The sequence below is a fragment of the Phacochoerus africanus genome, chromosome 11 (assembly GCF_016906955.1).
Source record: "Phacochoerus africanus isolate WHEZ1 chromosome 11, ROS_Pafr_v1, whole genome shotgun sequence".
Lineage (NCBI taxonomy): Eukaryota > Metazoa > Chordata > Mammalia > Artiodactyla > Suidae > Phacochoerus > Phacochoerus africanus.
In genome coordinates, this window is record NC_062554.1 from 45388495 (window position 1) to 45415896 (window position 27402).

General features: G+C 43.9%; 1 protein-coding gene across 6 annotated transcripts in view; it reads left to right on the forward strand.

The window, feature by feature from the left end:
• Positions 1-1564: 1564 nt before the first annotated feature.
• KMT2A (lysine methyltransferase 2A) overlaps positions 1565-27402 on the forward strand; it is an 87025-nt gene continuing 61187 nt past the window's right edge. For 4 of the 6 annotated variants that reach the window (XM_047754092.1, XM_047754094.1, XM_047754093.1 and 1 more), the window contains exons 1-2: positions 1565-2035; positions 4120-4218. In XM_047754092.1, the coding sequence (XP_047610048.1) occupies positions 1604-2035; positions 4120-4218 (531 nt within the window). In that variant the 5' untranslated portion in view covers positions 1565-1603. The remainder of the gene's footprint in view (positions 2036-4119; positions 4219-27402) is intronic. The other 2 variants (XM_047754095.1, XM_047754096.1) reach the window with 1 other exon arrangement.

A 27402-nucleotide genomic window follows, 5' to 3' on the forward strand; every position in this document is an offset into this window, starting at 1 on the left:
TTTTCAGCACCAGGAGGCCGTGGACCTTCTCTGAAGGCGTGTAGTGCACCCTCCAGAGGGCCAGAACTGACTGCAACCTGCTCACCACGACCCTCCCTGTCCTCAAATTCGCCGCCCCAGGCTGTAATATTGCATGCCCGGCGCTGTACCGGTGCGGGAGTCCAGAAAGGCTGCGTGACCTTCCAGCGAACTCCACCTCGGCTGGGGAGGGGGGGCGGGGGGAGGGCCGGATGGAGGCTGCCCGGGGGCCTGCAGGCTGTGTATCGATCCCCCAGTCTCAGCCAACACAAGTTCTCCCGGTACAAACCCCTCCCTTCCTTCTGTGCTTTCCCAGCCTTGCAGGCTTCTAACGCCTAGCTTGAGGCGCCCTCCCCTCTTTCCCGCAATAAAGTAAACCCGTGGATATTCATCTCCGGTCCTAACCCTCCTCCTTCTCCCTCCCCTCTCCGCCTACTAACCCCGCGCACACAGCTCGCCGCCAGCGGGCCCCTTCCACCCAGTGTATCATAATGCTCAACGCTCTTCTCCTCCCCCTCTCTTAATCAGAAACGTGCTCGCGAACCCCCCTCCCTCTGCGTGCATACATTAGGGTCTGCTTTGCATGCAGCGGCAGGCAGGGAAGGGAGGAAGAAGGGGCGGGGGCGCTTTTGCCCGCCTCTTCCCTCCGGGCCCCGCTAGCCACCCAGCTTCAGCCTCGTTGTAACGCCGCCTCGTTAGCGGAGCACGCCGTGGCCCCCATGCCCGGGCTGGCGAAACACAACGCAACTCTTTGCAGAAGGGCACCAAAGCCAGAGATTCCTCAGCCCCGAGCGCATAATAGGGCGAGGAGGTGGCGGGAGCTGAATCTCTCCGGGTTTGCGTTTTGGAGAGAGCTCCAGCATGGAAATGGGAGGGGCTTTTTATTTTTTAAAGCGCATTCACTGAGGGCCTTTCTGTTTTGCATAGAGTAAACTGGACAATAATTCTGTCTTGCCTGTAAGCACAATAAGGGCTCTTTTATTCTAGAAGCGTTAAATCCCGGCTAACCATCTCGTATCCGTGCCTCGAGGCGGAGAAGGCGCACTCGTCCCCGACCCGGCCGCCGCGTTAGACTGGAGGCTACTCTCCCGGGCGGTTCGATTCCCAGCGCATCCCGGGAACGTGTGTAATCAGCTTCTCGGCTCTTGAGGCTGCGGGCGGCCGGGATCCCTCCGCCTCCATCCTCCCCGTAGCCTTCGCCCCTCCCCCTCTCCCCGGAACCCGCGCTCCGCGTCGGGCTCCTGGGCTTCCTTCCCCCCTCCTTTTCCAGAGCAATGCCGCTCCCGGAGGGCGGGGCATGCAGTTATCCAGGTTGCGGGGCGGGAGGGCGGGCGGCAGGCGGCGGCCCGGGCCTCGGGATGCCGTAGCCGCGGCTCGGCGTTGGCAGCACGGGCCTGAGCCCGCTATACAGCTTGCTGGGCCGGCTGGCGCGGCCCGGCGCTCGGCATAGCGGCCGCGGGGTGCAGGCGGCCGGGCGGCGCCGAGCGGGCCGGGCAGGTTCCGGGGCCCGCGCCCCCCCCCTCCGCCTCCCCGCCCCCCTGTGTTGTCGCCTCTCCCTCTCGCTGCTTCACTTCACGGGGCGAACATGGCGCACAGCTGTCGGTGGCGCTTCCCCGCCCGACCCGGGACCACCGGGGGCGGCGGCGGCGGGGGGCGCCGGGGCCTAGGGGGCGCCCCGCGGCAACGCGTCCCGGCCCTGCTGCTTCCCCCCGGGCCCCCGGGCGGCGGCGGCGGCCCCGGGGCGCCCCCCTCCCCCCCGGCTGTGGCGGCCGCGGCGGCGGCGGCGGGAAGCGGCGGGGCTGGGGTTCCAGGGGGAGCGGCCGCCGCCTCAGCAGCCTCCTCGTCGTCCGCCTCGTCTTCGTCTTCGTCATCGTCCTCAGCCTCCTCTGGGCCGGCCCTGCTCCGGGTGGGCCCGGGCTTCGACGCGGCGCTGCAGGTCTCGGCCGCCATCGGCACCAACCTGCGCCGGTTCCGGGCCGTGTTTGGGGAGAGCGGCGGGGGAGGCGGCAGCGGAGAGGTAAGGGGGCGAGGAACCCCCAGGTCCGGGGTCTCGACCCTCTGCTGAGCCCCCTCCCCTCCCCCATCCGGGATTATGGAGCATCCCAATTCGGGGACCATCCTGGGGTCCCTGACCCGGGGCAGATGGCCCTCCCATTTCGGGACCCCCATATAGGGGTGCGGGCCCCTAGGCGCCCCCACCCCGGGATTCCGACCCATCAGGCCGAGCGCGTTTGCCTCCCACCCTCGTTCCTCTGACCCTTCCCCAAATCCCTTGGCACAGACCCCTCTCCCGGGTTTCCCATCCCGGGACTGAACCCCTCCTCCCTTTCACAGATTACCTCATCCGAGCAAGATTCCTCCCTCCCTCCCTCCTTCCTAGAGACTTGATCCCGCCACATCCCCGCCTCCCTCTCTAGGCAGATGTTTTACTCCTGGGCAGTTTTCCTCTTGGGCATCTCTCTGGTGATGGCCTCATCCAGAGCCACATTCTTCTCCTACCCTTGGGGACCGATGTCCCTTCCAGCACCTTGCTTCCGAAAACCTGATGAACCCTCGCCCAGTCCCCAGGCCAGGTCCCTACACTACCAGCCACTCCCCCTTCCTTCACTTCCACCCTCAACCCCTACCCCCTGCAGATAGATCCTCCCGTCATCCCGCCTTACCCCATCGGGGAAAATCTACTTTCCTCTCCACCTTGCCTCCCTTCACCTCCTTTTCCTCTGAAGGTAACGGTGAGCTCCTCATACAGCAGTGTTCCCCCATCTTAGAGCTGCAGTTTCTAGCCTTTTGGTAGCAGGGGATTACTCTACCTTCACGCCATCCTTTCCCTCCTTTAGAATGAAGGATTAGTGGCATCTTTGAGGGAAAAATAGTCCGCTGTCCCCTAGGCGCAGAGAAGAGCAGCTTTCTACCATTTCCCCTGGAGAGGAGGCAGGCTTTCCCTCCAGCTCTGGGGAAGGGGCCCCGTGAGGGGAGGTGTTTGTGGGGGGACCGGGGCAGCATCCTCCCAGGGGAAGCAGCTGCTCTCCTACCCCACCCACTGCGCCTGAGAGCACGCAGTCTCCAGTCCTAGCTCCCTCCCACCCTTCTTTTCTCGGTCATTTCGTTATTGATCCACCTTTTCCTAGGCCAATCCTGGGGCTTGAAAGGGCTGGGGGAAGCAGGGTTGGGGTGAGGAGAGTAGATAAGGGACAGTTTTACTTTAGTGTGGTGGTGGCGGCTGCTTCTGGTTGGGAGAAAGAGGGGGTTATGAAGCAAAGTTATTCCTTAGAAGGAGCAGTTAGGGTTATTGCTAGGATGCATTTAAGGGGGACTCAAGGTGAATGAAAGGTCTGGAGCTTTGCCCCCTTCCCCATTAGTACTGGGACAAGAATGGGGATGCTTGGATAGGTATTATTCAGTCCCCTTCGGCCAAAAGGAAAGTTGCCCTGGGAAGGGAAGTTGAGTTCAGGTTCTGCCAGCGGCGTTGCGCATTTGTTTTCCATTGGATGCAGGAGGGGGAGTTTGAATTGTTGGGGAAGGGGGAGAATGGGATGGGGGATGCTAGGAGGAGGAAGAGCAGCTGCTAGGGGCTGAAGAGAAGGGGGGCAGGGGGTTGCTGCTCTGGAGTGCTCTTGATTGAAACAGAAAGGGAAAGATAACAACCAGCCGTTTCCTGCGTGCTCTGCCCGTTGGTGCACACAAAATATCCTGGGCAAACCCTTCGTCCCCTATTGTGCCCCACACCCCTGTAGATCTCCGGAAAGATCCTGGGAAGTGGGCGGGGGAGGAGATCCCAGGGACCCCAGCCTCTTCTTTCAAGGAGTTGGCATTTTTTAGTTGTTAGTCTTCCTGCCTTCTTTTTTAAATCGTTTCTAAGGCAGCCTGATCAGGAGACTGACAACAACCCGCCTTCTGACAGAGCAAGGAGGACATGATGGGGGCGTGTTCCTTGCTGTGTAGCTAGCTGCAGTGTCCCTTTTCCCTGCCTCTCTCTGCTCTCTCCACCTCCTTTTCCCAGCCTTCAGAAGGCAGCTGCAGTCAGCAGGGTTGTTTGAGACTATTTATTGGTTGCTGTAGATTATTATTTTTTTTTGAAAGGCCAATTCTGTATTTTTTAAGCTAACAACACAGATCCCATGTAGTTGGAGAACCAAAGGCCTCATACATGACAAAAAGACTGAACCGTTCAGGTTACTTGCATGGAGTTGGTGCTTAAATGTGAGTTGATTTTGCTTTTTTAAAAGATACAGCAGCAAAAAATAAATAAAAAAATAAAATAAGACTTACTGACATTTCATTTACCTGCTTATTTTCAAAATTGAGACTTGCCTGGTTATATGTAGAATTTTAGCCCCATGTATATTTGAGTATAATAAGAAACTTTCTATTAGGAGAAGTTAGTCTATTTTCAAGGATTTCCTGAGAAGTATTTTCTTCTTGTTTAACATGCTTATGTATTTTATATTGACGGACCACATTCCAAATATTGTTATCACATATTCAAAAGCGAAGTTTTATGCTGACAGCTTCCAATCATAGCTTTTCAAGAGACTGGTTAGAAAGAGAGCCACCTGGATTCAGGGACCTAATGTCTGGGCACCAGAATATTTTATCTGTTGGTCTTTGACAAATCACCTTTAAAGTTTTAATCAGGTGCTAACATTTTCTTATCCACTGGCATTATTTTGTTTAGCAGTGGTATGTAGTGTAGAGTCTAGCAGGGAATTGCAGTAATTTCAAGTAAGATCATACTAATAGTTTTTTTTTTTTTTCCCTTAAAACTTTTGCCTGAACAATAGTTGCTACTTCATTATGAGAAGAGTGGTCAGCTCCTTACATTAAACTTCACTATTTTTTTCTGAATTAAACTTGAATGAGCTGTTGTTCCATTGGTAAGCCTTTTATGTGGTAGTTTGAGGCAACCTTCGTGAGTGCTAACCCATGGTACGGTTTAGTACCAAACCATAGTGATTATATCCTTTGACCTGGTAGTTTTCAGTGTGGAAACCAAGCATTTTGTTACAGTCTTACAAATCAATGGTAAAAGTTCCACCCAGGAGGTTTAGGGCTCTCCTGGGCTGACAGAGAATTCTAAAGATTGTTTCTCAGAATTTGCTCACAGATCTATATCAAGTCTTGTCTGGATTCATGAAGAAATGGTTTGTGGTCCACAATGATTCTACCCTCTTTAAATTCTGGTTTGCTTTAAGTGAGCAATGGCTATAATTTCTCCATAACAAAGCGTAAGTTAATACTTATTGAACTACTAAATTAAGGTGGTTGAAAGGTGACAGAACTTCCAGATCAGTTCCCTGTTTTATACTCTTTCAGCTGTAGATTTGTCTTTGCCATAAGTTCGAACCCTTCAGATGGAATAGCTCTCTGAGTAATAACTACATGTAAGAGTTCTTCATGACCAAATCCTGCCAGAATGGGATTATTTTTAAAATATATAAGTGTTGCTGGCCTCCTCTTTGGGCTTTCTGTGTAACAGTTGTGAAGCAGAATTTAAAGTTTTATTTGCACATTGTGAAAAGTCACAGAGGTCTGCTTTTTTACCTTCCTTCTCTCCTGCGCAGTAGCTGCGTCCCATTTTTCTGAGGATTGTCTCAAGTGGTGTTTATGCTACTCTACTTTGCTATCTAAATAAACATAGTACAGCATCCTCTCTGTTGACTAGAATTTGGGCTGTTTTATCATGAACCCCAGAACTGGTCTGTTTATCAGCAAGTAGCCTTCGTTTATTAATTTCATAATCCATTTCCTACCAGCTCATAAAATGTTAAAAGCAAAGTTTCTACCCTGATTATAACATGGCAAACTTTGATTAGACATACACGGAAACTGAATTACAACATTGATATGTGTGTATTTGTCTTTATTTGAAATGGCAGTTTAGTTCAAGCGGACTAAGGTGGGCTCTTGGGTTGGGCCTAGGAAAGATGGGGGGTCCTGGAGTGGGAGAGTGTCTGCGACGTTTTTTTTTTTTTTGGTGCTCATTGGGCATACATACCAAGAGAGGGGAGTTGCTCCTTCATTGGCTTCACAGCTAATCCTGAGCTGGGCAGAAGGAAAGTTAAGCAGAGAGCACAGTGGACCAGAAGACCCCCTCCGAGTAGAAGAAGTCAGTGGGCAAGGGCTCTCCTTGCATTCATCTTTCTCGCTGACCAGTTTGGACTATTCACTTTTAACCTGAAGTTTCTGATTTGTAAAATGAAAAAACTGAGCTAAATGTCAGCTCAGGAATCTTTTCTTCTCCAGTATTCTGATTTCTTTCTATTATATTATTTGCTCAGGTCAGAACTTCTTATTCTTTTTTTTTTTTTTCCCCACTGTACAGCAAGGGGGTCAGGTTATCCTTACATGTATACATTACAATTACATTTTTCCCCCAGCCTTTCTTCTGTTGCAACATGAGTATCTAGACAAAGTTCTCAATGCTATTCAGCAGGATCTCCTTGTAAATCTATTCTAAGTTGTGTCTGATAAGCCCAAGCTCCCAATCCCTAGAACTTCTTATTCTGAGTCAGAGTCAGTGAACCTATTTGGTAATTTTTAATATCAAATTATACATATGCCCATTTTCCTGCCATTATTATTGGGAAGAGAAATTTGAACTTGGTGAGGAAGTTTTCATTGTATAGACAAAATGTAAAGACTTACCTGTGTGGGAAAAGTTCTTTGCTGAAGTTGACCAATTTCATTTATAAGAAAAATGAAGATAAAGTTATTTATTTATTTATTTTTTGCTTTTTAGGACCGCAGCTGCGGCATATGGAGGTTCCCAGGCTAGGAGTTGAATCAACTACAGCTGCAGGCCTACACCTCAGCCTCAGCAACACGGGATCCAAGCCAAGTTTGCGACCTGTACCACAGCTCAAGGCAACTCCTGATCCTTAACCCACTGAGCGAGGCCAGGGATCAAACCCGCATCCTCATGGATACTAGTTGGGTTCATTAACCGCTGAGCCATGGAGGGAACTCCAAAGATAGTTTTAAGTATAACTCATTATCTAGGGTTTAGAGGTCTTCTTGTTTGGCTAAATTTTTCTTCATGTTTTCAATGTTAAAGATTCCTGACTGACCAAAAGGGAAGTTATTTTCAGTGTAGTTGGTACATTCCTTTAGGCGTGTGAGCTTTTAAATGAAAAGAAAAACCCAGTACACTAATGTATTTATAAATCCAAAGTAATGGTACCTGTGTTGCAGGGAGTAGTTGTTAATATGCTCTGAAATGTTCTTTGGTTAGTACTTAGCATCACAAATGCAGTCTCGAGGACTTTTCTTCATCTTTCACTGAAAACCGTATCTCTTGTCCCCATCTTTACCTGCCATCTAATTACCTTAAGGCATATGCTCTCATAGGACATCATCATTCACAAAGTAGTGATTTATCTTCTGATTGGAAGCAGAGGAAAGATACTACCACCTTGACTCTGGTCCCATCTCTGCTTACCTGGGGGCTGGCCTTCCTTGGAGCAGTTGTGCAGACTCAGTACCCGTTGTTTTCCTTGCCCTGTGGCTAGAGGGGGGTGGCAGCACTGCTTTGCTTGCTCTGAGGCATAACAGACTGCAGTGTCTCTCTCTTCTTTGGAGACTCACTGTTTTAATTGTAGGTCTCCTAATTAAGATCTCTTTGTGCCTGCCCACATTCCACTAGTGTTGGCACAGAACTTCAGCTTCCTTCTAGCATTTAACTGAAGGCCTTCAGTCAGGCCTTTTGTGAATATCTTGTCTCTTTCCATTCTTCCTCTGCCAAGGTGGAGAGCCCAGCGGCATAGACCTATGACTAAGGGGGAAGCTTTGTGACTGGCACTGCTTTAGGAGGCATTTATTCTAGGATTGCTGGGATGGGACCTTCTCTTGTTTGTATATGTTATTTTCAGGAATTATGAAAGATTAAATTACTAATGAGTCTGACATGAGGTACCTACATTTTAATCGGATTCTTAACCCTATAGGCACTAGAAGGAAGGAGAAAGCTAAAGAGTTTACAAAATGTTAAAAAAGTATTTGTTTAGGGGAGTTCCCTTGTGGCACAGTGGATTAAGGATCTGGCGTTGTCACTTATAGCAGCTCAGGTCTCTGCTGTGGCAAGAGTTCTATCCCTGGCTCAGGAACTTCCACATGCCACAGGCAAGGCCCCAGAAAAAGTATTTGTTTAGGTCTTACCTAGACTGGTTTAAAGCTTGATAAGTAAAGTCTTATGGAGTAAATCACGGACTTGGGATTTTTGTGGTTTCGAAGATGATCAGTCAAATGAAATTATTGCTTGTTCCTAAATTGCATCAGGTTTTAAAACAGACTGAGAGTTAACTTTGAGATTTGAGTTAACTTTTTTGATTAGAAAAGACTTCAGGAGCATATAGAAATTATTGAGTTAATTAAGAATAATTAATTGTAGCCTCCAGTATTTCTTTGAGACCATCAGGAGTTGGCTAGGCTTCTAGAGTAGTTTCAGAATAAGGGAAAGTCACTTTTCTGGAAAATGTTGTTTCATTCTAGTTCCCGTTATGTTAGTGCTCAAAATACAGTATGTCCTTCAGTGGATCAATCTGTGGCATGCTAGAGGAAATGCAGTCCTAATAAGAACAAGGAATCTTGACTCCTTCACCTGGACCCAGATGGTTTCATTGATCACATCAGTATTAGGCAGACAAAGGGCTGCTTTTTTGTTGTTATTGTCATTTCCTTGGTTGTGAAGAAGGCCTGAAAGAAGGAAGTAAGAGATCTTTATGGCATGCATAAAATAAAGCTGGAGGCCTGTGCTCTTATACCTGAGTGGGTGGTTTTATGGCCTAATTCTCTAATTGCTGGCATTTATGACAGTGTGGATGCAACTGGCCCTGTGGCTGAGGTGGATTATGTTGGGAATAGGGAGAGAAAAGGGGTCCTTTTGTTAGCCTTTTCATTTTCCCCCTCAGTAAGTTCTCTGAGAAAGCCCTGAGGAAATACAGACACTTGGATTGAGGGAATGACATCCCATAAAATGGTTCTTTATGTTTTTGAAAAGGATGAGTTGCTTTTCTTGACCTATCCAAAGAAATCCATACCACCACTGTTAAATATTTCAATAAGCTTTGTACCTTGTCGGGTTACACACCAGGGGAAGCCAACCAGGAGGCTGGAGCTGCTGCCGGGGGTTTGCTTTTAAAGACCCAAGACATTTGAAAGAAGAATTTTGTTGTGTGACTTGTAGTTAGTTGTTTTGGATGATACAAATCATCTTGTAGGTTTAGTATGAAACTTCTTAGTGACCAAACTTGGTTTGACTTTTTAGATACTGAATATACTATTCTCATGAGTTTTAGTTTTAAGGAAACAGTTAAAGATATAGTTGGCAGTTTGCTGTGCTGTGTATGAAAATTCCCCTTTCTTTGAAATGAGTAGTTTTTCTATTTGACAAAGAGGCTGAAGGGATTTCCCCAACCCTTTTACCTTTAATTATTACTATAGCAGTGCCTTGTGTGGCACCAGGGAGTAGGGTCTATTCCACTGGCACTTATTTTTGGAGTTGGAGTTTCTTCTATAAATTTTATCTATTTTCTTACATTTCTGTTTTTGTGTTTGGTTGGAATGTTTGGATTTAGATATTTTGATGTCTTTCACTGGTAAGAGCTGTGAACCTTCCTCACATTCAGACTGTTTGACAGATGCAACCCTTAAGATCCATGCTTTGCTGAAGCATCATTGTTTCATTCTCATTTTACAGCATCAAAGTAGTTGTGGCTTTCGTCTTGAATTAAGGGAGTAATATTACTTGTGAGTAGTGTTTTTGGAGAAAATATTTTTTCATTAAGCTCTCCTTTGTACTATCTCAGTTCTAAAAACTGGGAAAAGTTAATCACAAATATCTCTCTACACCTAGAGGAATAAATGTCTACACATACTGTTATTCAACTTCTGTCCATCTGTGAGTACTGGCTGATTTTTAGATCAAACACAAACATACAACATTGTCTCTAGATTATTGCCCTTAATTATAAGCAGTAAACCCATGTGGATAATATCTCTTTAAGCTTAGTTAATGAGGAAATCCTTTTGTAATCTCTCCAGCAAGGATTTTTTATTCGTGCATATATAAATACCTTTACAAAGCAAGGGCAGAATCTCATTATCTAATCTGTAATAGTGTGAGATAGTGTAGCACAGTAATTAAGAGCTATTAAGACCATGAGCTCTGCATTTAAACTGCCTGGGTTCAAATCTTGGCGCCACCATTTATTAGCTGGATGACCTTGGAAAACTTTCTTAACTTCTGCATGCTTCAGTTTCTTCGTTTGTAAATTAGTGGTAATTGTGCTTCGTAAGATTATTGTGAGGCTTAATTGAAATTATGCATGCAGAGTATTTAGCACTTTGCCTGGTACATAGGAATGCTAATTATTATTAGGACTTAAAGGCCTGGGGTGCTTAATCTTTTTTTTTCCCCACTGAGATAACTGGTTTTTATTACTTTGAGGTCTGCAGTATATGTGCACACTTCTGTACCTGTTCGAGTGCTATAATCTTGACTTTAGAATGTTCTTGATTTTGGTCTGGGTGTCAAGTTCATCAGTAGGCTAGGTGGAACCAAACTGAAGCTGGTTCCACATTTTAGTAACAGTGGGTACCATTGGTGTCCAAGTATAATATGATTAGAGATAAGGCCAAAAATGGGAGGAAAAAGAAGACAGTAAACAGGCAGGTGGGTAACCAAGGAAGGCAGTGCCTCTCTGAATTATCAGGCCAGGGCAGCTATATTGGGGTTGCTACTCAGGGTCTCTCTAATTGGTGTTCCTTATCTTTTTGAGTATGGATACTTGGTGATCTCCTAAAACAGCTCTGAGGCCCTTTAGGGTTCTTGGCCCCCAGGTTCAGATCCTTTAGTCTATACTTGGTAACTCTTTGACATTTGTTCTCAAGTTTCAGCTTAGGGAGAGCAAGTGTTGGTCTACAGAGATCAATGCAACAAACAAGTTAAATTACTGAAGACATGCTAAATTGTAGGTTGGAACTTAACTTGAGAAATAAAAACCACATAGGATAGTCAAAAACAATTAAACAATAATAACTAGTAGCTAGTAGAGTATTACCACCTTAAGGAGGAAGAATATAATTCTGTTTTATATCACTTTAAAAAAAAAGGTTTGGGAATTTCCCACGTGGCACAGTGGGTTTAAGGATCGGCGTTGCCGCAGCCGTGATACAGGCTGCAGCTGTGGCTCCATTTTCAAAAAAAGGGCTGCGGGAATACCTGATACACCATCTTTTTACAGATGAAGAAACCTAGGAACAGACAAGATAAATAGATTTCCTTTGGTCGTATGCTAGTAAGTGGCTGATTCAAACCTATAACTATTTGAAGGTTCATTCATGCTCTCTGCACTGTGCTACCTTCAAGCCCTTTCTCTTATCCCATCCAATCAATTTCTGAGGCTTCTCCATCATACCATTGTAGTGTTTCTTTAATCTGTCCTGGCTTTTCTGTTTTTACCGTCCTACTTTGAATTTCCACTACTTTTGCTTGGATTATAACGGTAATCTCCTGATGAGTCTGTTTGCCTTTGTTTTCACTGGATTCAGTGTTGCCAGTGGTTTTCTTAAACACAGATCTCATTTCTGTCACTTTATTCCTAAAACCCTTTGACTTCTCCCTGAGTGTAAAGTAAGATTTAAAATTCCTGACCCTTCATAATCTAGCTGGCCTATATTTCTACATTTTGAGCATTATGTCCTGAACACACATTTTCACTTAATGTTTTCCACAGTCTGTGTGTACCTGGCCTGTATGCCTTTGCTAATCCTCTCCTTTGCCTTAAAGTCTTTCCCACCTTGGCCTACCTCTGACTTACTCATCTTTTTTTTTTTTTGTCTTTTTGCCATTTCTTGGGCCGCTTCTGCAGCATATGGAGGTTCCCAAGGCTAGGGGTCTAATCGGAGCTGTAGTTGCCAGCCTACGCCACAGCCACAGCAACGCGGGATCCGAGCTGCATCTGCAACCTACACCACAGCTCACAGCAACACCTGATTGTTAACCCACTGAGCAAGGGCAAGGATCGAACCCGCAACCTCATGGTTCCTAGTCGGATTCGTTAACCACTGTGCCACGACAGGAACTCCTGACTTACTCATCTTTGATGGCTCAGTTCAGATCCCCAGATCCCAACTCTTCCATAAAGCTTTCAGATAGCCACTACTAGTTGAAATTCAGTTTCTCCTTTACTGTTCTCTTATTATACTTTATACCTACCTATAAAGAATTTACCCCAGGATACTTTATGTTGTAAATACTTTTGATGTGTTTGTCTTTCCCCCATTAGATTATGATTTCCTCAAGACATGGGCCATTTCTGAGTCATCATTCATGTTTTATAACTTCTTACAAAGGTGGCTTTACATATAGCAGGTAATTGGTGAATGTTTATTTAATTGAAAATTTGGTATACATACAACTTTCCGAAATTCTTTGCAAAAACATATTACATAAGCTGTTACGTTGTTCAAGTGTTTTTTTTTTTTTTTGTCTTTTGTCTTTTGAAGGCCGCACCTGAGGCATATGGAGGTTCCTAGGCTAGGGGTCCAATCGGAGCTGTTGCTGCCAGCCTACGCCACAGCCACAGCAACGCCAGATCTAAGCTGCATCTGTGACCTACACCACAGCTCACGGCAACGCCGGATCCTTAACCCACTGAGCAAGGCCAGGGATCAAACCCACAACCTCATAGTTCTTAGTCAGATTCATTTCTGCTGCGCCACAATGGGAACTCTTTTTTTTTTTAACATTGTTCAAGATTTTTAACAGGATAATTTGGGAGTTCCTGTTGTGGCTCAGCAGGTTAAGAACCTGACATAGTGTCCATGAGGATGTGGGTTCCATCCCTCACCTTGCTCAGTGGATTAAGGATCCTGTGTGGCTGCAAGATTTGGTGTAGGTTGCTGATGTCGCTGGGATTCCATGTTGCTGTTGCTATGGTGTAGTTCAGCAGCTGCAGCTCTGATTTGACCCCTAGCTTAAACTTCCATATGCCATAGGTGTGGCCCTAAAAAACAAACAGACAAATAAACTGGATAATTTGGAGTAATTTTTAAAAATAGTGGATTTCCCATTGTGGTGCAGTGGAAACGAATCCAACTAGGAACCATGAGGTTTCAGGTTCGATCCTGGCCTCACTCAGTGGGTTAAGGATCCAGCGTTGCCGTGAGCTGTGGTGTAGGTTGCAGACGAGGCTCAGATCTGGCATGGCTGTGGCTGTGGCGTAGGCCAGCGGCAATAGCTCCGATTAGACCCCTAGCCTGGGAACCTCCATGTGCTGTGGGTGTGGCCCTAAAAAGACAAAAAAAAAAGTAGTAAACTACCTTAAGTATGGAGGAGGAAAGTCTGAGAGCCATCAAAGGACATTTTTTGTAAAAGGACTGATCAGGGCTCTAAAAGTAATGTTGAGGAATCTTGATGGGAAGGCTGGGAAGGCATCACCTTTTATATAGATAGTGCTGGTGCTGGTCACCCCCTTACTTGAGTGTTGTTTCCATTTCTAGGTTCCTCAACTTAAAAGGGATGAGGAGACCTTGGAGACGGTTCTGAGGAGACTCAAAAGATGATTATATGATTGGAAGTCAGTCCTATGAGGAAAGGTTGGGAGAATGAAAGGTTAGGAGGCAACTTAATAACTCTTCGGAAAAACATGAATGGATCCATTATTAGGAATGGTAACCAGCTGTTTTCTAGCTCCACTGATGCTAAAATAAGAGAAAAGTAGGTTTAAACTGAAGCAAAGCGTAGTTCTATAAAGAACTTCTTGCTAATGATGGTTGTCATTATAGTGATTGTGAAAAAATTACCAAAATAATTTTATGATCCTCTCTGGAGGTGATTTTTTTGTTTGTTTGTTTGTTTTTGGCTGCACCCTCAGCATATAGAAGTTCGTAGGCCAGGAATTGAACTTGTCTGGAGGTGAATTTTAAAGTACAGTCCTACCTGTGTATGTGTAAAATGATCTTTCAAGCTACCTTCTCTTTTTTGGAATCAACAAGTATATTTTTTTAATCAGATCCTAGAGGGCATGGATCCTGTTTTATACTTTTTAATATTCCCCAAGAGGTCCTAGGGTCTCATTGGCTCTCTAAGAAGTGTTTGATTTGAATTGTCAATTTATGGCAGTAATTAACTTTCAGTAGTAAGCTCCAGAGAAATGTCTTTATGAAATGATTTTATAGTGGTTTTATAGGAGAATAAAAACTTAGTAAATGGGGCTAAGAGAGAAATCTTAAATGTCAAGAGAAACTAGGAAAACAGTAGGTGTGGTCTCAATATGAGATAATACTTATAGCTTTTATGTCCATTTTCAGTTGTAGTTGGAAGAGATGTGCTTCAGAATATCCCTTGTTAAGGCTATCACTGCTTGTGGATGCATTATAAGAAGTGTTTTGTAAATCCTTTCCAGTCTAATAAGTTGGCTTCATGTGAATGAGGGTTACAGAGGCCTCTGACCCTTGGCTTTTGAGGCAGTGAGGAGAGCTTGCATCACTCAGAATGAAACCTCTTAAGATATGTTGGGTTGCAAAAAGCATTTCCGGTACAGTCAGAATGAAAACTGTGAATTGGGATTATTCATATAGATTACCAAAAGTCTGGGCAGAGCTGATATTAACACCAGCTCATTTTCCTACTAGCTCTTCGGTTCCGAAACCTTGAGTGGGTTATTGAAGCTTTAGGACGTTGGAATTTAGTACTGGGATTGTGTATAAATTCCTTCTCATAGGTAGATTGCTACTAGGTTTATTTAAGCTTATTTACATATAATGAAGATTTTCTAAGTTTCATATAGTGAATGCTGTCCACTGTTAACCAGACCATCTCATAAAATGACTGGCGTTCAAAGGTGAAACTGGATTGTTGCAGGAATTCTCCAAGTGGTGGCAAAGTGAAGGGCGGCTTGCTTCCCTAAGTGTGAATATGGTGTCATTCGAGAAACTGGAAATTGGAAATATAAGAGAACTATACTTTTCCTCTTTTAATTGCTAGTCATATAGGTATAAATTCAGAAAGAAAGATTGTAAAAACACCATGATTTTCATGATTCTTTATTCTTTTGAGAGATTTTAATGTTCAAGTAATAAAAAAAAAAATACCAGGGGCTTTTGTTGTTGTTAGTAAGTTAATGGCACATAATATGGGCTTTTCAGAATGTGATGACAAGCTTCCAAATATGATGTAGTCAGAAGCGAGTCAGTATCTTTTCAAGATAGTAAGAACACAAAACTTCCCAATTCATATATTAAACATTAATTCCTCAAAAATATTAGGTCAAAATTGTTTTGGCTGGCTTGGTAGCTTTGTTATCTTGCCAAGGGGAATATTTGCTTTTGTCATCTCATTTCACTTTGCTTCTTCAAAACACTGGCTTTTTGGAGAGATAACTCTATTTACCATTAGAGGAAAGGAAGTTGTGAATTCCTCAGTGTTACTTTAGTTGCTGTTGGTCATTTGACAGCCCAGAAGGAAAGATGCAACCTGACTTTTATACCAAGATCAGAACAATGAGCTGAAGAAAAAAAAAATGAAAATTTATAGTAGAGACATGTAGCTGAATAAGCATATAGCTCAAGATGAAGTTATCTACTGAAAGTTGGCATATGGAGTACAAAAGCCTCTTATAATAAAAAGAACCATCTCTGAAAACAAAGTTGGTGTTGTTTGTTTAATTTTCCCAGCCTGTTCAAATGGATCTGGTCATTTTGTGGTACTTTCCCATTGAACAGAGAAGAATAAACCGTGTGATTGTGATGATTAACTTGATTTCTACAGTATATCGGTTAAGTGGGCTTATTTCTTCTGCTTCAGCAAGGAGATAAACCAGTTCAGATTTGGAACCTATGAGTCTGGAAAGAGACCCTTCTTGATTTTTGTTTGTTTTTTGTTTTTTAAGATCCCGTGACGTAATTTTGGACATCTCCAAGAATCTGTATAACTTACTCTCTGATGTAGTGTGTTCATTTTTGCCTTTTTTTTTTTGAAACATTGAGCTTCTTTATGACTGCTACTTTTTCCGGAGCAGGATGGGTGGAGTTCACCTGTCTCATTTGCTTAGTTGTTTTGAGCATCTTTGCTGCTTGCTCTTGTTGACATGGAGTGAAGATGAGGAGATATTACTTCTTTCTCTAATTACAAAGTAGGGAACATTTGTGTTTTGTAGGTGACAGTTGCTAGGTAGAATTGGATTAAATATTTGAAAACAACTTCAGTCTTGTGTGGGTGAAAATTTTTACCAACTTTTGTTATTGAAGAACAGTGTATACTGTCTTTGCACTCTTCAACCCTAGGTGACTATTTTGGCTCAATATCAGGCAGAGATCGTATTTAAAACAATTTAAATCTCTTCCTGTTATGCATTCAAACAACCACAGTGCCTTTTGATGTACCAATAGCCAGAAAGGATCTGGCCTTGGCCCTGCCCTTGCCAATTTGTTGACAAGAGACTGATGTTCATTCAGTAACTGCATGTATTTCTCAACTGGTTTGGATTTCAGAAATCATCTTGGCTTAAGAAATTTGTCTTTTGATGTCTGTGTGTTTGACTATTCTTGAGTATAATATACTTTTCCTTTCTTGTAAATTCAACAACATTATTGGGGTTTTTTTGTTTGTTTGTTTGTTTTTGCTTTTTAGGGCCTCACCTGCAGCGTACGGAGGTTCCTAGGCTGGGGTCGAATCAGAGCCACAGCTGTCGGCCTATACCACGGCCATGGCCATGTGGGATCCGAGCCACATCCTTGACCTATGCCACAGCTCAGGGCAAGGTTGGATCCTTAACCCACTGAGCCAGGCCAGGGTTCAAACCTGCATCCTCATGGATACTAGTTGGGTTCTTTAACTGCTGAGCCATAATGGGAACTCCAACAACATTATTGTTAAATTCACTTTTTGGAAATGATTTACAGGTTTCGCTATTTTTTTTTCTTTTCTTTTCTTTTTTTGTCTTTTTGCTATTTCTTGGGCCGCTCCTGTGGCACATGGAGGTTCCCAGGCTAGGGGTCTAATCGGAGCTGTAGCCACCGGCCTACGCCAGAGCCACAGCAACGCGGGATCCGAGCCGCGTCTGCAACCTACACCACAGCTCACGGCAACACCGGATCGTTAACCCACTGAGCAAGGGCAGGGATCGAACCCGCAACCTCACGGTTCCTAGTCGGATTCGTTAACCACTGCGCCACGACGGGAACTCCTATTTTTTTTTCTTTTACACATGAAGAAAAGCTGCTTGCAAAGAGGCTCATCTTCTCCCTAAATGGCATTTACAGACATAGTAAGCACTCTTCAAAGTAAGAAATGGAGACTGGAAATCTAATCTGTTTTTCAAAGAACATCTTTTATGTACCAGGCAGATAACCAAGTGCTGGGGCTTTGGCATTGAACAAATCTCCTCCCTCATGGAACTTACTATCTAATTTTTCTTTATTTAGTTTGGCTTAGCATGAATATAAGTACTAAAATTTTAATACTTTGCAAGATACTTTGTAAACTGGTCATTTGAAGGTGGAAGCTTTCAAAACTAATATTAACAGAATTCTTCCTGGGAGCAATTCTAGTAATAGTCTTCATTTACTGATTTACCAGTTCTCAAGAGTTATATCAGTTGTGATATAAGAATCAAGATACTTAATTTTTTTTAAATTATTTAATTATTTTTTTTTAGGCAAGAAGTAGACTTATGATAGGACGCTTGTGAGAGATGTAAGCAGGCAGGGAAGGAAGCTCTGCCAGAACCAAGATACTTTATTTATTTTTTTTTTTTGTCTTTTGTTGTTGTTGTTGTTGTTGTTGTTGTTGCTATTTCCTGGGCCGCTCCCGCGGCACATGGAGGTTCCCAGGCCAGGGGTTGAATCGGAGCTGTAGCCACCGGCCTACGCCAGAGCCACAGCAACGCAGGATCCGAGCCGCGTCTGCAACCTACACCACAGCTCACGGCAACGCCGGATCCTCAACCCACTGAGCAAGGGCAGGGACCGAACCCGCAACCTCATGGTTCCTAGTCGGATTCGTTAACCACTGCGCCACGACGGGAACTCCAAGATACTTTAAATAGGGAGTTCCCGTTGTGGCTCAGCAGAAACAAATCTGACTAGTATCCATGAGGACACAGGTTCTATCCCTGGCCTTGCCCAGTGGGTTAAGGATCTGGCATTGCTGTGAGCTGTGGTGTAGTTTGCAAATGCAGCTCGGATCTGGCATTGCTGTGACTGTGGTGTAGGCCGCAGCTGCAGCTGAGATTTGACCCCTAGCCTGGGAACCTCCCTATGCTGTAGGTGCGGCCCTAAAAGAAAAAAAAGACCAAAAAAAAAAAAAGATACTTTAAATATTCCTGGGGTATTTAATAGCTTTTCCCTTCCTGTTGAAAAGGGAACTTAAGCATTAGCACATCCTTTGCTGCCTTCTTTTACTGAAGAAGTACCACTTGTACTCTGGATTCCATCCCTTCTCATTTACTCTCAGTTCCTGCAGTTATCCCCTCTCTCTCCTGCATTGGCAGTTTCTCTCTCATTCTTATAATCCTTCTTTTAAAAACCCCTTGACCCCACATCCTCTCCCAGCTACTATCCAATTTTCTACTCTCTCTCTCTCTTTTCTTTTTCGTCTTTTTGCCATTTCTTGGGCCGCTCCCGCGGCATTTGGAGGTTCCCAGACTAGGGGTCTAATCAGAGCTAAAGCCGCTGACCTACGCCAGAGCCACAGCAACTCTGGATCCGAGCCGCGTCTGCGATCTACACCACAGCACACGGCAACACCGGATCCTTAACCCGTTGAGCAAGGCCAGGGATCGATGGGAACTCCTCTACTCTCTTTCACAACAGAATTCCTTATAAGTTCTCTGTGCAATTGCAGGTGCCACTTTCTCACCTCTCAGCCCCTCCTTACCCACTGCAATTGGGCTGAAATTGTTCTTATCAAAATCCTCAAGGACCTCCTCTCTCATCAGATTGAATAGATAATTCTCAGTCCTCATCCTATTCAGCCTTTGGGCAGCCTTTGAACGAGCTGACCACTCCCTTCTTGAAACACTCTCTGCTTGGATTCTGTAGTATTACATTCATCTGTTTTTTATTTTTTTTTAACTCTGGTTATTAATTTTCAGTACTCTGTATCGTTTCCCTCCTCTGCTTAACTCCTCTGAATGTCAGAGGCACCTAGGAATCTACCAAAGGAACCTTCTTTCTGTGTGCACTCCCCCTTGATGATCTCATTCCAGGCCGAGGACCCCTGAATCTTTGTCTCTCACCCTTGACTATTTCTTAGAATCCCAGACTTGTGTTATCAGTTGCCTGTTTGACATTTCCATTTGTGTAATAACACTAAGCATGGTTAGCATTTATTGAGAGTTCATTGTGGGCCAGGCAGTCCTGAGTGCTTCACAGGTATTATCGCACCTGAACATGACCACCCACCCAGGTAGCCACTACTCTTCCCAGACAAGAACACAGGTGTGCGTGGAAGCACTTGGCTATCTAGTATATACTTCCATGTCCAAAAAATCATGATTGTCACCTTTCTTCTTGTTTCAGAATGACTCTGTCATTTATACAATTACTCAGGCCTGAAATTCAAGAGTTATCCTTATCTCTCTCTATTTAGATCGTAGATGACCCAGTGGCAAATTGTGTCTGTACTGCCTCCAAAATACCTTAAGAGTTCCCGTCGTGGGGCAGTAGTTAACGAATCCGACTAGGAACCATGAGGTTGGGGGTTCGATCCCTGGCCTCGCTCAGTGGGTTAAGGATCCGGCGTTGCCATGAGCTGTGGTGTAGGTCGCAGACTCGGCTCGGATCCCAAGTTGCTGTTGTGGCTGTGGCGTAGGCCGGCGGCTACAGCTCCGATTAGAACCCTAGCCTGGGAACCTCCATATGCCGTGAAAGCAGCCCAAGAAATGGCAAAAAGACCAAAAAAAAAAAAAAAAAACCTTAAGTCCAACTTCCTCTCAATAGTTCTCCCACAAAACCCCAGTCTTACCCATTAAAATCTTTTGCCTGGACCATCCCTCATCTCCTTGCTTGTGTTCTTACCTCAACTGAAGTTTGTTCTTCACACAGCAACTGTGTATTGCAAGTTTAAATCAAATCCTCTCCCTTCTCTTTAAACCCCTTGTTGTCCTTCCTTTGACTCCCTTCCCCCCACTGCTTGAATAAACCCAGATTCCTTACCCTGTCCAGCAAAGCTGTACATGATCTGGCCTCTGGTCAGGTCTGCTGCTTTAGCCCACTCTCTTCTCTCTCTCTTTTTTTTTTTTTGTCTTTTTGCCTTTGCTAGGGCCGCTCCCGTGGCATATGGAGGTTCCCAGGCTAGGGGTCTAGTCGGAGCTGTAGCTGCTGACCTTCGCCAGAGCCACAGCAACATGGGATCTGAGCCATGTCTGCAATCTACACCACAGCTCGCAGCAACGCCAGATCTTTAACCCACTGAGCAAGGCCAGGAATCGAACGTGCAACCTCATAGTTCCTAGTTGGATTCGTTAACCACTGAGCCACTACAGGAACCCCACTCTCCTCATCCTGCTCAATTCTGTTGCACAGCTACACTGGCCTTTTTGTCCAGCTAGAATACTACTCCGCCATTGTCTTTATATATAACTGCCCTTTTCCTCATCATTTATGTCTATACCAGGTTTCAACAAGTTTTTTTTCTGCAAGTGGTCTGTGGCAGTGACTTGCCTCTGCTGTTGTGCAGGAGCAGCCAAATAGAGAAACAATGGCATGTAGGGTCATATGCCAATAAAACTGTGTTTACGGTCACCAAAACTTGAATTTCATACAATTTTCATGTGCATGAAATAGTCTTCTTTGGGTTTTTTAACCATTTAAAAATGTTAAAAACCATTCTTAGCTCATGGATGGAACAAAACAGGTGGCAGGCCAGATTTGGCCTCTGGCCCACAGCTTACCAGTCATTGGTAAACCATCACCTTAGAGAAGCCTCCCTGACCACCCTAGCAGAAATAACCCCCACAGCTAACCCCCATCAATCCTCAGTGCCCTCATTTCTTTATTTGTTTATGTTTATTTTCTGTCTCCACCAGAAGACATGGGGCAGTAATTTTGTCAGTTCTTCACCTGGGTATCTTTAGAGTCTAAAACAGTGCCTGTCAACATTGAATGAATACTTGCTGGAGTGATTGAATGCCAGTCACACTTGAATTTTGGCTGTAGACTACTATCTGGTCTCCCTTTATTCAGTCTTTCCTACTCTATGTGTGTGTGTATGTGTGTGTGTGTGTGTGTGTGTGTGTGTGTGTGTGTGTAGATTAAACTTCAGAGACAGTTATACCTTTTCTGCACTTGAGACCCAAAGGTAGCTCCTCGTTTATTGGATGACCTTTGAACATACTATCCTAGAAGTAACAAGATTCTTCTGATACTTCATTTGTCTTTGATCTTGGCTCTACTATGGCTGCCCCTTTCCATCCAGATCAGTTTTTACCAATCTTTGCATCTGATTTCCCACTTCTCCCCACTACTTCCCCCTCCCATTTATTCTTTTTTAAAAATTATAGTTGACTTACAGTGTTCTGCCCTCCCACTTATTCTTAATCAGCCATTATCTGTGATTTATTTTCTTCAGAGCTGCATTCTTAAAAACTTTTGTAGATTGTGAGCCTCTTTGAGAACCTGAAGAAATCTGCTGTGTCTCTGACATGGCAGATGCCCGTATAAGCAAAGTTTTGCCTGTGATTTCAGAGAAATCATTCGGCTTACTACCTGTAAGCTTGCCTACAACTACAGGCATGCTTAGCCTCTTGCCATATGGGGGAGAACTCCCTTCCACTGTGCTCAGCCTTCATTCTCTCTCAGTGCCGACCCCTCCCCCATCCTTTTTCTATGTATTACCAGTTTGCTTTTGAGGATTTTCAGTCTATCCCTGACTGCTGTGTTCCCCTTCATCATGTGAGCATACTCATCTCCAAAAGTAATTCTCCAAAGAAGATCTTTCCCTATGTTGTACCCTTTCCCTCTTTTCCCATAGCCGAGTTTTTTCAAAAGATTAGTCTATACTCACTTCCATTTTTGTCGCTTTGGAATCACACCTCAATCCACTGCATTTTGGCTCCTCCTCTCTCTGAAACTGCATTGAAATTGGCCTTGGTAAGCTCACAAGTGACTTCAGTTTTTTTGGTTTTGGGGGGGCGGTTTGGGGTTTTTTAAGGGCCAAACCCATGGCATATGGAAGCTCCCAGGCTAGGGGTCGAATCAAGGCTGTAGCTGCCAGCCCACGCCACAGCTGCAGCAATGCCAGATCCAAGTCACATCTGCGACCTCTGGCACAGCTGTGGCAATACTAACTCACTGAGCAAGGCCAGGGATCAAACCCCCATCTTAATGGATACTAGTTGGGTTCTTAACCTGCTGAACCACAATGGGAACTCCCATGCCCTCAAAATTTTGATATCCTCTATACAAGTTTCTGTTTTACCTAACTTGACTGTTCTGTACTTCTCCTTGGCCATTCTGTCTCTATCTTTTCCCTTAGCTTCCCTTCCCCTGTAAACGAAGTGCAGGTATTCCTCTGGGATCTGCCTTGGATCCTCCTTTCTCTCAGTGTTCTCTCCCTGGGTGACTGTGTTTATCTGTACAGTTTCAGCATTCATAAATTCATTGAATCAGATGTGTTCTCTCCAGATCATTATATCTTACAACTTGGATAGACATTTCAAATTCAAATGTCTAAGGTGATTTCCCTTCCCATTTAGAAACCTCTTTTCTTTCTTTCTTCCCAGTCTTATATCACCATAAACCTAATCAACATAAGCCCAATACCTGCAAGGCTTTATTGATTCCTTCTTTTGCCTTAACCCTTTATATTAAAACCTTGTTCATTTTGCCTCCTGTTTATGGAATCTGCCCTTTTCCTCAATCCCCAGTGCCGCTGCAGTCATTTTATAACTGTTCTTCTTGCCTCTGGTTTTAAAGACAATCTCTACTTCCCCACTGCTGCCACAGTGATCTTTTGAAAATAGAAATTTAATCATGCTTCTCTCCTGCCCCAAAGCGTTACTGATGAGCTTTAGCCTTCAGGATGAGGCCCACACTTCCTTGAAGATAAACTTCAAACTCTAAAGGCATATTTAAGACCTTTCATGATCTCCCTCTGCCTTTATTCCCCCTCAGTGTCTTAGCTCCTTTCCTACATCAGCTAGGGCCTCAGCTGTACTGAACTGTTTGTATTTCACTCCATGCCATGCTCCTTTGTACCTCTATGCCTTCTGTGTGTTATATTCTCGCTGACTGCAATAGCTCCCTTCAACCCTAATTTATTATTCTTCAAAAGTTAGAGTAAGCTTTCATCCTTTCTGCAGGGGCTTTCCTGACTCTTCCTGACTGGGTTAGTCACCTTTCTGCTGTGTTTCCATAGTCATTCCTCTGGCGTGTGTATTCATCTGGCGTAGTAGGAAACACTGTATTCCATTAATTTAAAAAAATGTTTTATTTATTTAAAAATTGAAGTATAATTGCTATATGGTATTATTACAAATGTAAAATATAGCAATTCACCATTTTTAAAGGTTATACTCCGTATATAGTTGTTATGAAATATTGGCTATATATTCCATTAATTGAATGTTCAGTTCTTGACAGACTAGCAGGTCCTTGAAGGCAGAAGCTGTCTCTTCTCTCTATATTAATCTTTTAATCCCTTGAAATAGGCTCACACATATTTGAATGAATGAATGAATGGATTTAGTCCATCCTACCAGCCTGAGAACATTTTCCCTTTTGATAGGCTCCCAGGAGAATGAATATTCTTTTTTAAAATTTATTTTATTGGAGTTCCCGTCATGGCGCAGAGGAAGCGAATCCGACTAGGAACCCTGAGGTTGTGGGGTGGGTTCGTCTCCTGACCTTGCTCAGTGGGTTAAGGATCCAGCACTGCCATGAGCTGTGGTGTAGGTCACAGACGTGTCTTGGATCTGGTGTTGCTGTGGCTCTGGCGTAGGCCAGCAGCTACAGCTCCGATTAGACCCCTAGCCTGGGAACCTCCATATGCCGTGGGTGCAGCCCTCAAAAAGACAAAAGACAAAATAAATAAAATTTATTTTATTTACTGAAGTATTGTTTTGTGGGTTTTATTTATTTATTTATTTTGCTTTTTAGGTCTGTACCTGCAGCACATGGAAGTTCCCAGGCTAGGGGTCAAATCAGAGCTGCAGGTGCTGGCCACAGCCACACCAGATCCAAACCATGTCTGCATCTACACCACAGTTCATGTGGTGATCTTTTACTGGATCTTTAACACACTGAGCGAGGCCAGGGATCAAACCCGCATCCTCATGGATACAAGTTAGGTTCATTACCACTGAGCCACAGTGGGAACCCATAAAGTGTAGTCGATTTACAATGTTGTGCCAATTTCTACTGCCACAGTAAAGTGACCCAGTCATACACACATGTATATATATATTTTTTCTTTCATTATCTTCGATCATGGTCTGTCCCAAGAGATTAGATATATTTCCTTGTGCTGTATAGCAGGACCTCACTGCTTATCCATTCTAAATATAATAGTTGCATCTACTAGCCCCAAACTCCCTGTCCATCCCACCTCCTCCCCTCTCCTTAGCAACCACAAGTCTGTGAGTCTGTTTCTGTTTTGTAGATAGGTTCATTTGTGTCATATTTTAGATTCCACATATAAATGATATCATATGGTATTTGCCTTTCTCTTTCTGACTTATTTCACTTAGTGTGATAATCTCTAGAGGCATCCATGTTGCTGTAAATGGTATTGTTTTCTTTTTTATGGCTGAGTAGTATTCACACACACACACACACACACACTACATCTTCTTAATCCATCTGTTGATGGACATTTAGGTTGTTTCCATGTCTTGGCTATTAGGAATAATACTACACTGAACATAAGGGTGCATGTATCTTTTTGAATGAAAATTTGTCTGGATATATGCCCAGGAATGGGAATACTGGATCATATGGTAGTTCTATATTTAGTTTAGAGTTTTAGTTTTGTTTTGTTTTCATAGGGCCACACCCGTGGCACATGGAGGTTCCCAGGCTATGGGTTGAATCGGGGCTACAGCTGCTGGCCTGTGCTACAGCCACAGCAATTCAGGATCCAAGCCCCATCTGTGACCTAGATCACAGCTCATGGCAACGCCAGATCCTTAACCCACTGAACAAGGTCAGGGATCGAACCTGTGTCCTCTTGGATGCTAGTCAGATTCGTTTACACTGAGCCACGATGGGAACTCCACTATATTTAGTTTTCTAAGGAAACTGCATACTGTTTTTCATAGTGGTTGTACCAGTTTACATTCTTACCAACAGTGTAGAAGGAGGCCCCTTTTCTCCATACCCTCTCCAGCGTTTGTTATTTGTAGATACCTATGCTTTTTTTTTTTTTTTTGCTTTTTAGGACCACACCCACAGCATATGGAGGTTCCCAGGCTAGCGGTCTAATCAGAGCTGCAGCTGCCGGCCTACACCACAGCCACAGCAGTGCCAGATCCTTAACCCACTGAGCAAGGCCAGGGATTGAACCCGCAACCTCATGGTTCCTCGTCAGATTCGTTTCTGCTGCACCACAAGGGGAACTCCCCTATGCATTCTTAAAAGTGAGAATCTTATTTGTTAATTTTTTGGAGTCCACCAGTAATTTTTTTCCCATTTATTTATTTGTTTTTGCTTTTTAGGGCCACACCTGCAGTATATGGAGGTTCCCAGGCTAGGGGTCAAATCAGAGCTGTTGCTGCTGGCCTCCTCCACAGCCAAAGTGGAGCTGTAGCTGCTTCCTATGCTGCAGCCACAGCAGTGCAGGATCAAAGCTGTGTCTGTGACCCACACCACAGCTCACTGCAACGCTGGATCCTTAACCCAGTGAGCGAGGCCAGGGATGGAACCTGCATTCTCATGGATGCAAGTCGGATTTGTTAACCACTGAGCCATAATAGAAACTCCTTCCCTTATTTTAGATTAAAGTGTAGTTGATTTACAGTGTTGTGCTGTACCAGTATTTTCTACTATAGTGCCATTACCATCTAATGTTTTTTTAAATAGTATACTACATTTCTTTTTATTTTCATTTCGCAAACATTGAATGCCAAATTTGTGCTAGATACTAGGAATACAACAATGAATAAGTAAACTATTCCTGTCCTCAAAGAGTGAACACTCTAGAGAAGGAGGCAAACATAAAAACACGTTTCTTTTTTTTTTTTTTGCTATTAAATTTTTTTTTAATAATTTTTTTTTATTTTCCCACTGTACAGCGAGGGGGTCAGGTAAAAACACATTTCTTATCCTTTATGCTAACTAAATACTGGCGATTATGTGTGTATGTCTTTAAAACGCAATAGTAAGGCCTTGATATTTTAGAGTTTGTAGTGGTAGACACAGAAATGTGCCAGCAGAAGTGATAGCTTGCTAGAATAAATTCCCAAAGGAGAAGTGTTACTCTTCTAACTAGAGTTGCTGAGACATACAATATGCCTCCTTGATGTTTCTTCATCTTTAATTTGTTCTTAGTGTTTTTCTGGGTTCTATGTCATCCTCATATTATGGAACCATATGTGATGATACCAAAAATTATAAGCTTTCAAAACAGAACTTTAGACAGAGTATTGGGGTGCTTTTGATAACGCTCTCTGGTTATTGATTGTTATTTCCAATTGATTCATCAATAAACATTCGCAATTGAAGAAATTTGATTTTTAAAAAATTCTTAAGACTCAACATTTTAGAGACAGGAGAAAGCCAAGATACGTACCGCTTAATTCAGTGCTCTGAAGTGCTGAGGAGTCTCTTGCTAGTAAAGAAAGGAACGTTGTGAGTAAAGCAAGGAATGGTCAGCCTAGGACTTACGCATCGAAGGCCAGAGGTGGCTGAGCTTATTTAATAGAAGTTTTCAAAGTTGCTTTGGATCCTCCCCAGTAGATTGGGAGGTGAAGAACTCCAGGTGAGTGATTTTTTGCTCTAATTATGATAAATTGGGAGGCGTTTAAAGGAGGAGCTAAACTCTGTATTTTGGTTGGGGGTAGAGAAGAAAAGGCATTGAGGTCTGTCAGTCGCAACCTGGTCAGATCACTGGTATTATTAGGAACTGTGTCACATCTAATCACTGCAGATGATTCAGGTCTCATCTGCTTAAATTCTGATTTCTAATGCTGGAGTGGTGCCTGCACAGTACTGAGGGCTGGAGGTAGACATTAATATCATTTGGAAGACTTTTGAAATTTGTTGAATATCTCTCATTGAACCTAATACTAATATAAGAGGAAGAAGGAACTATTCCAAGATTTAAGCAAATTTTTTTTTCTAGAAGATCAATTACATTGTAATTTATCCTTCACAAATATTTTAATGGATTTTGGCTTTTGAAAGGAAGGCTGAAATTGTGCACCTGCCTGTCTTCCTTAGAAACGT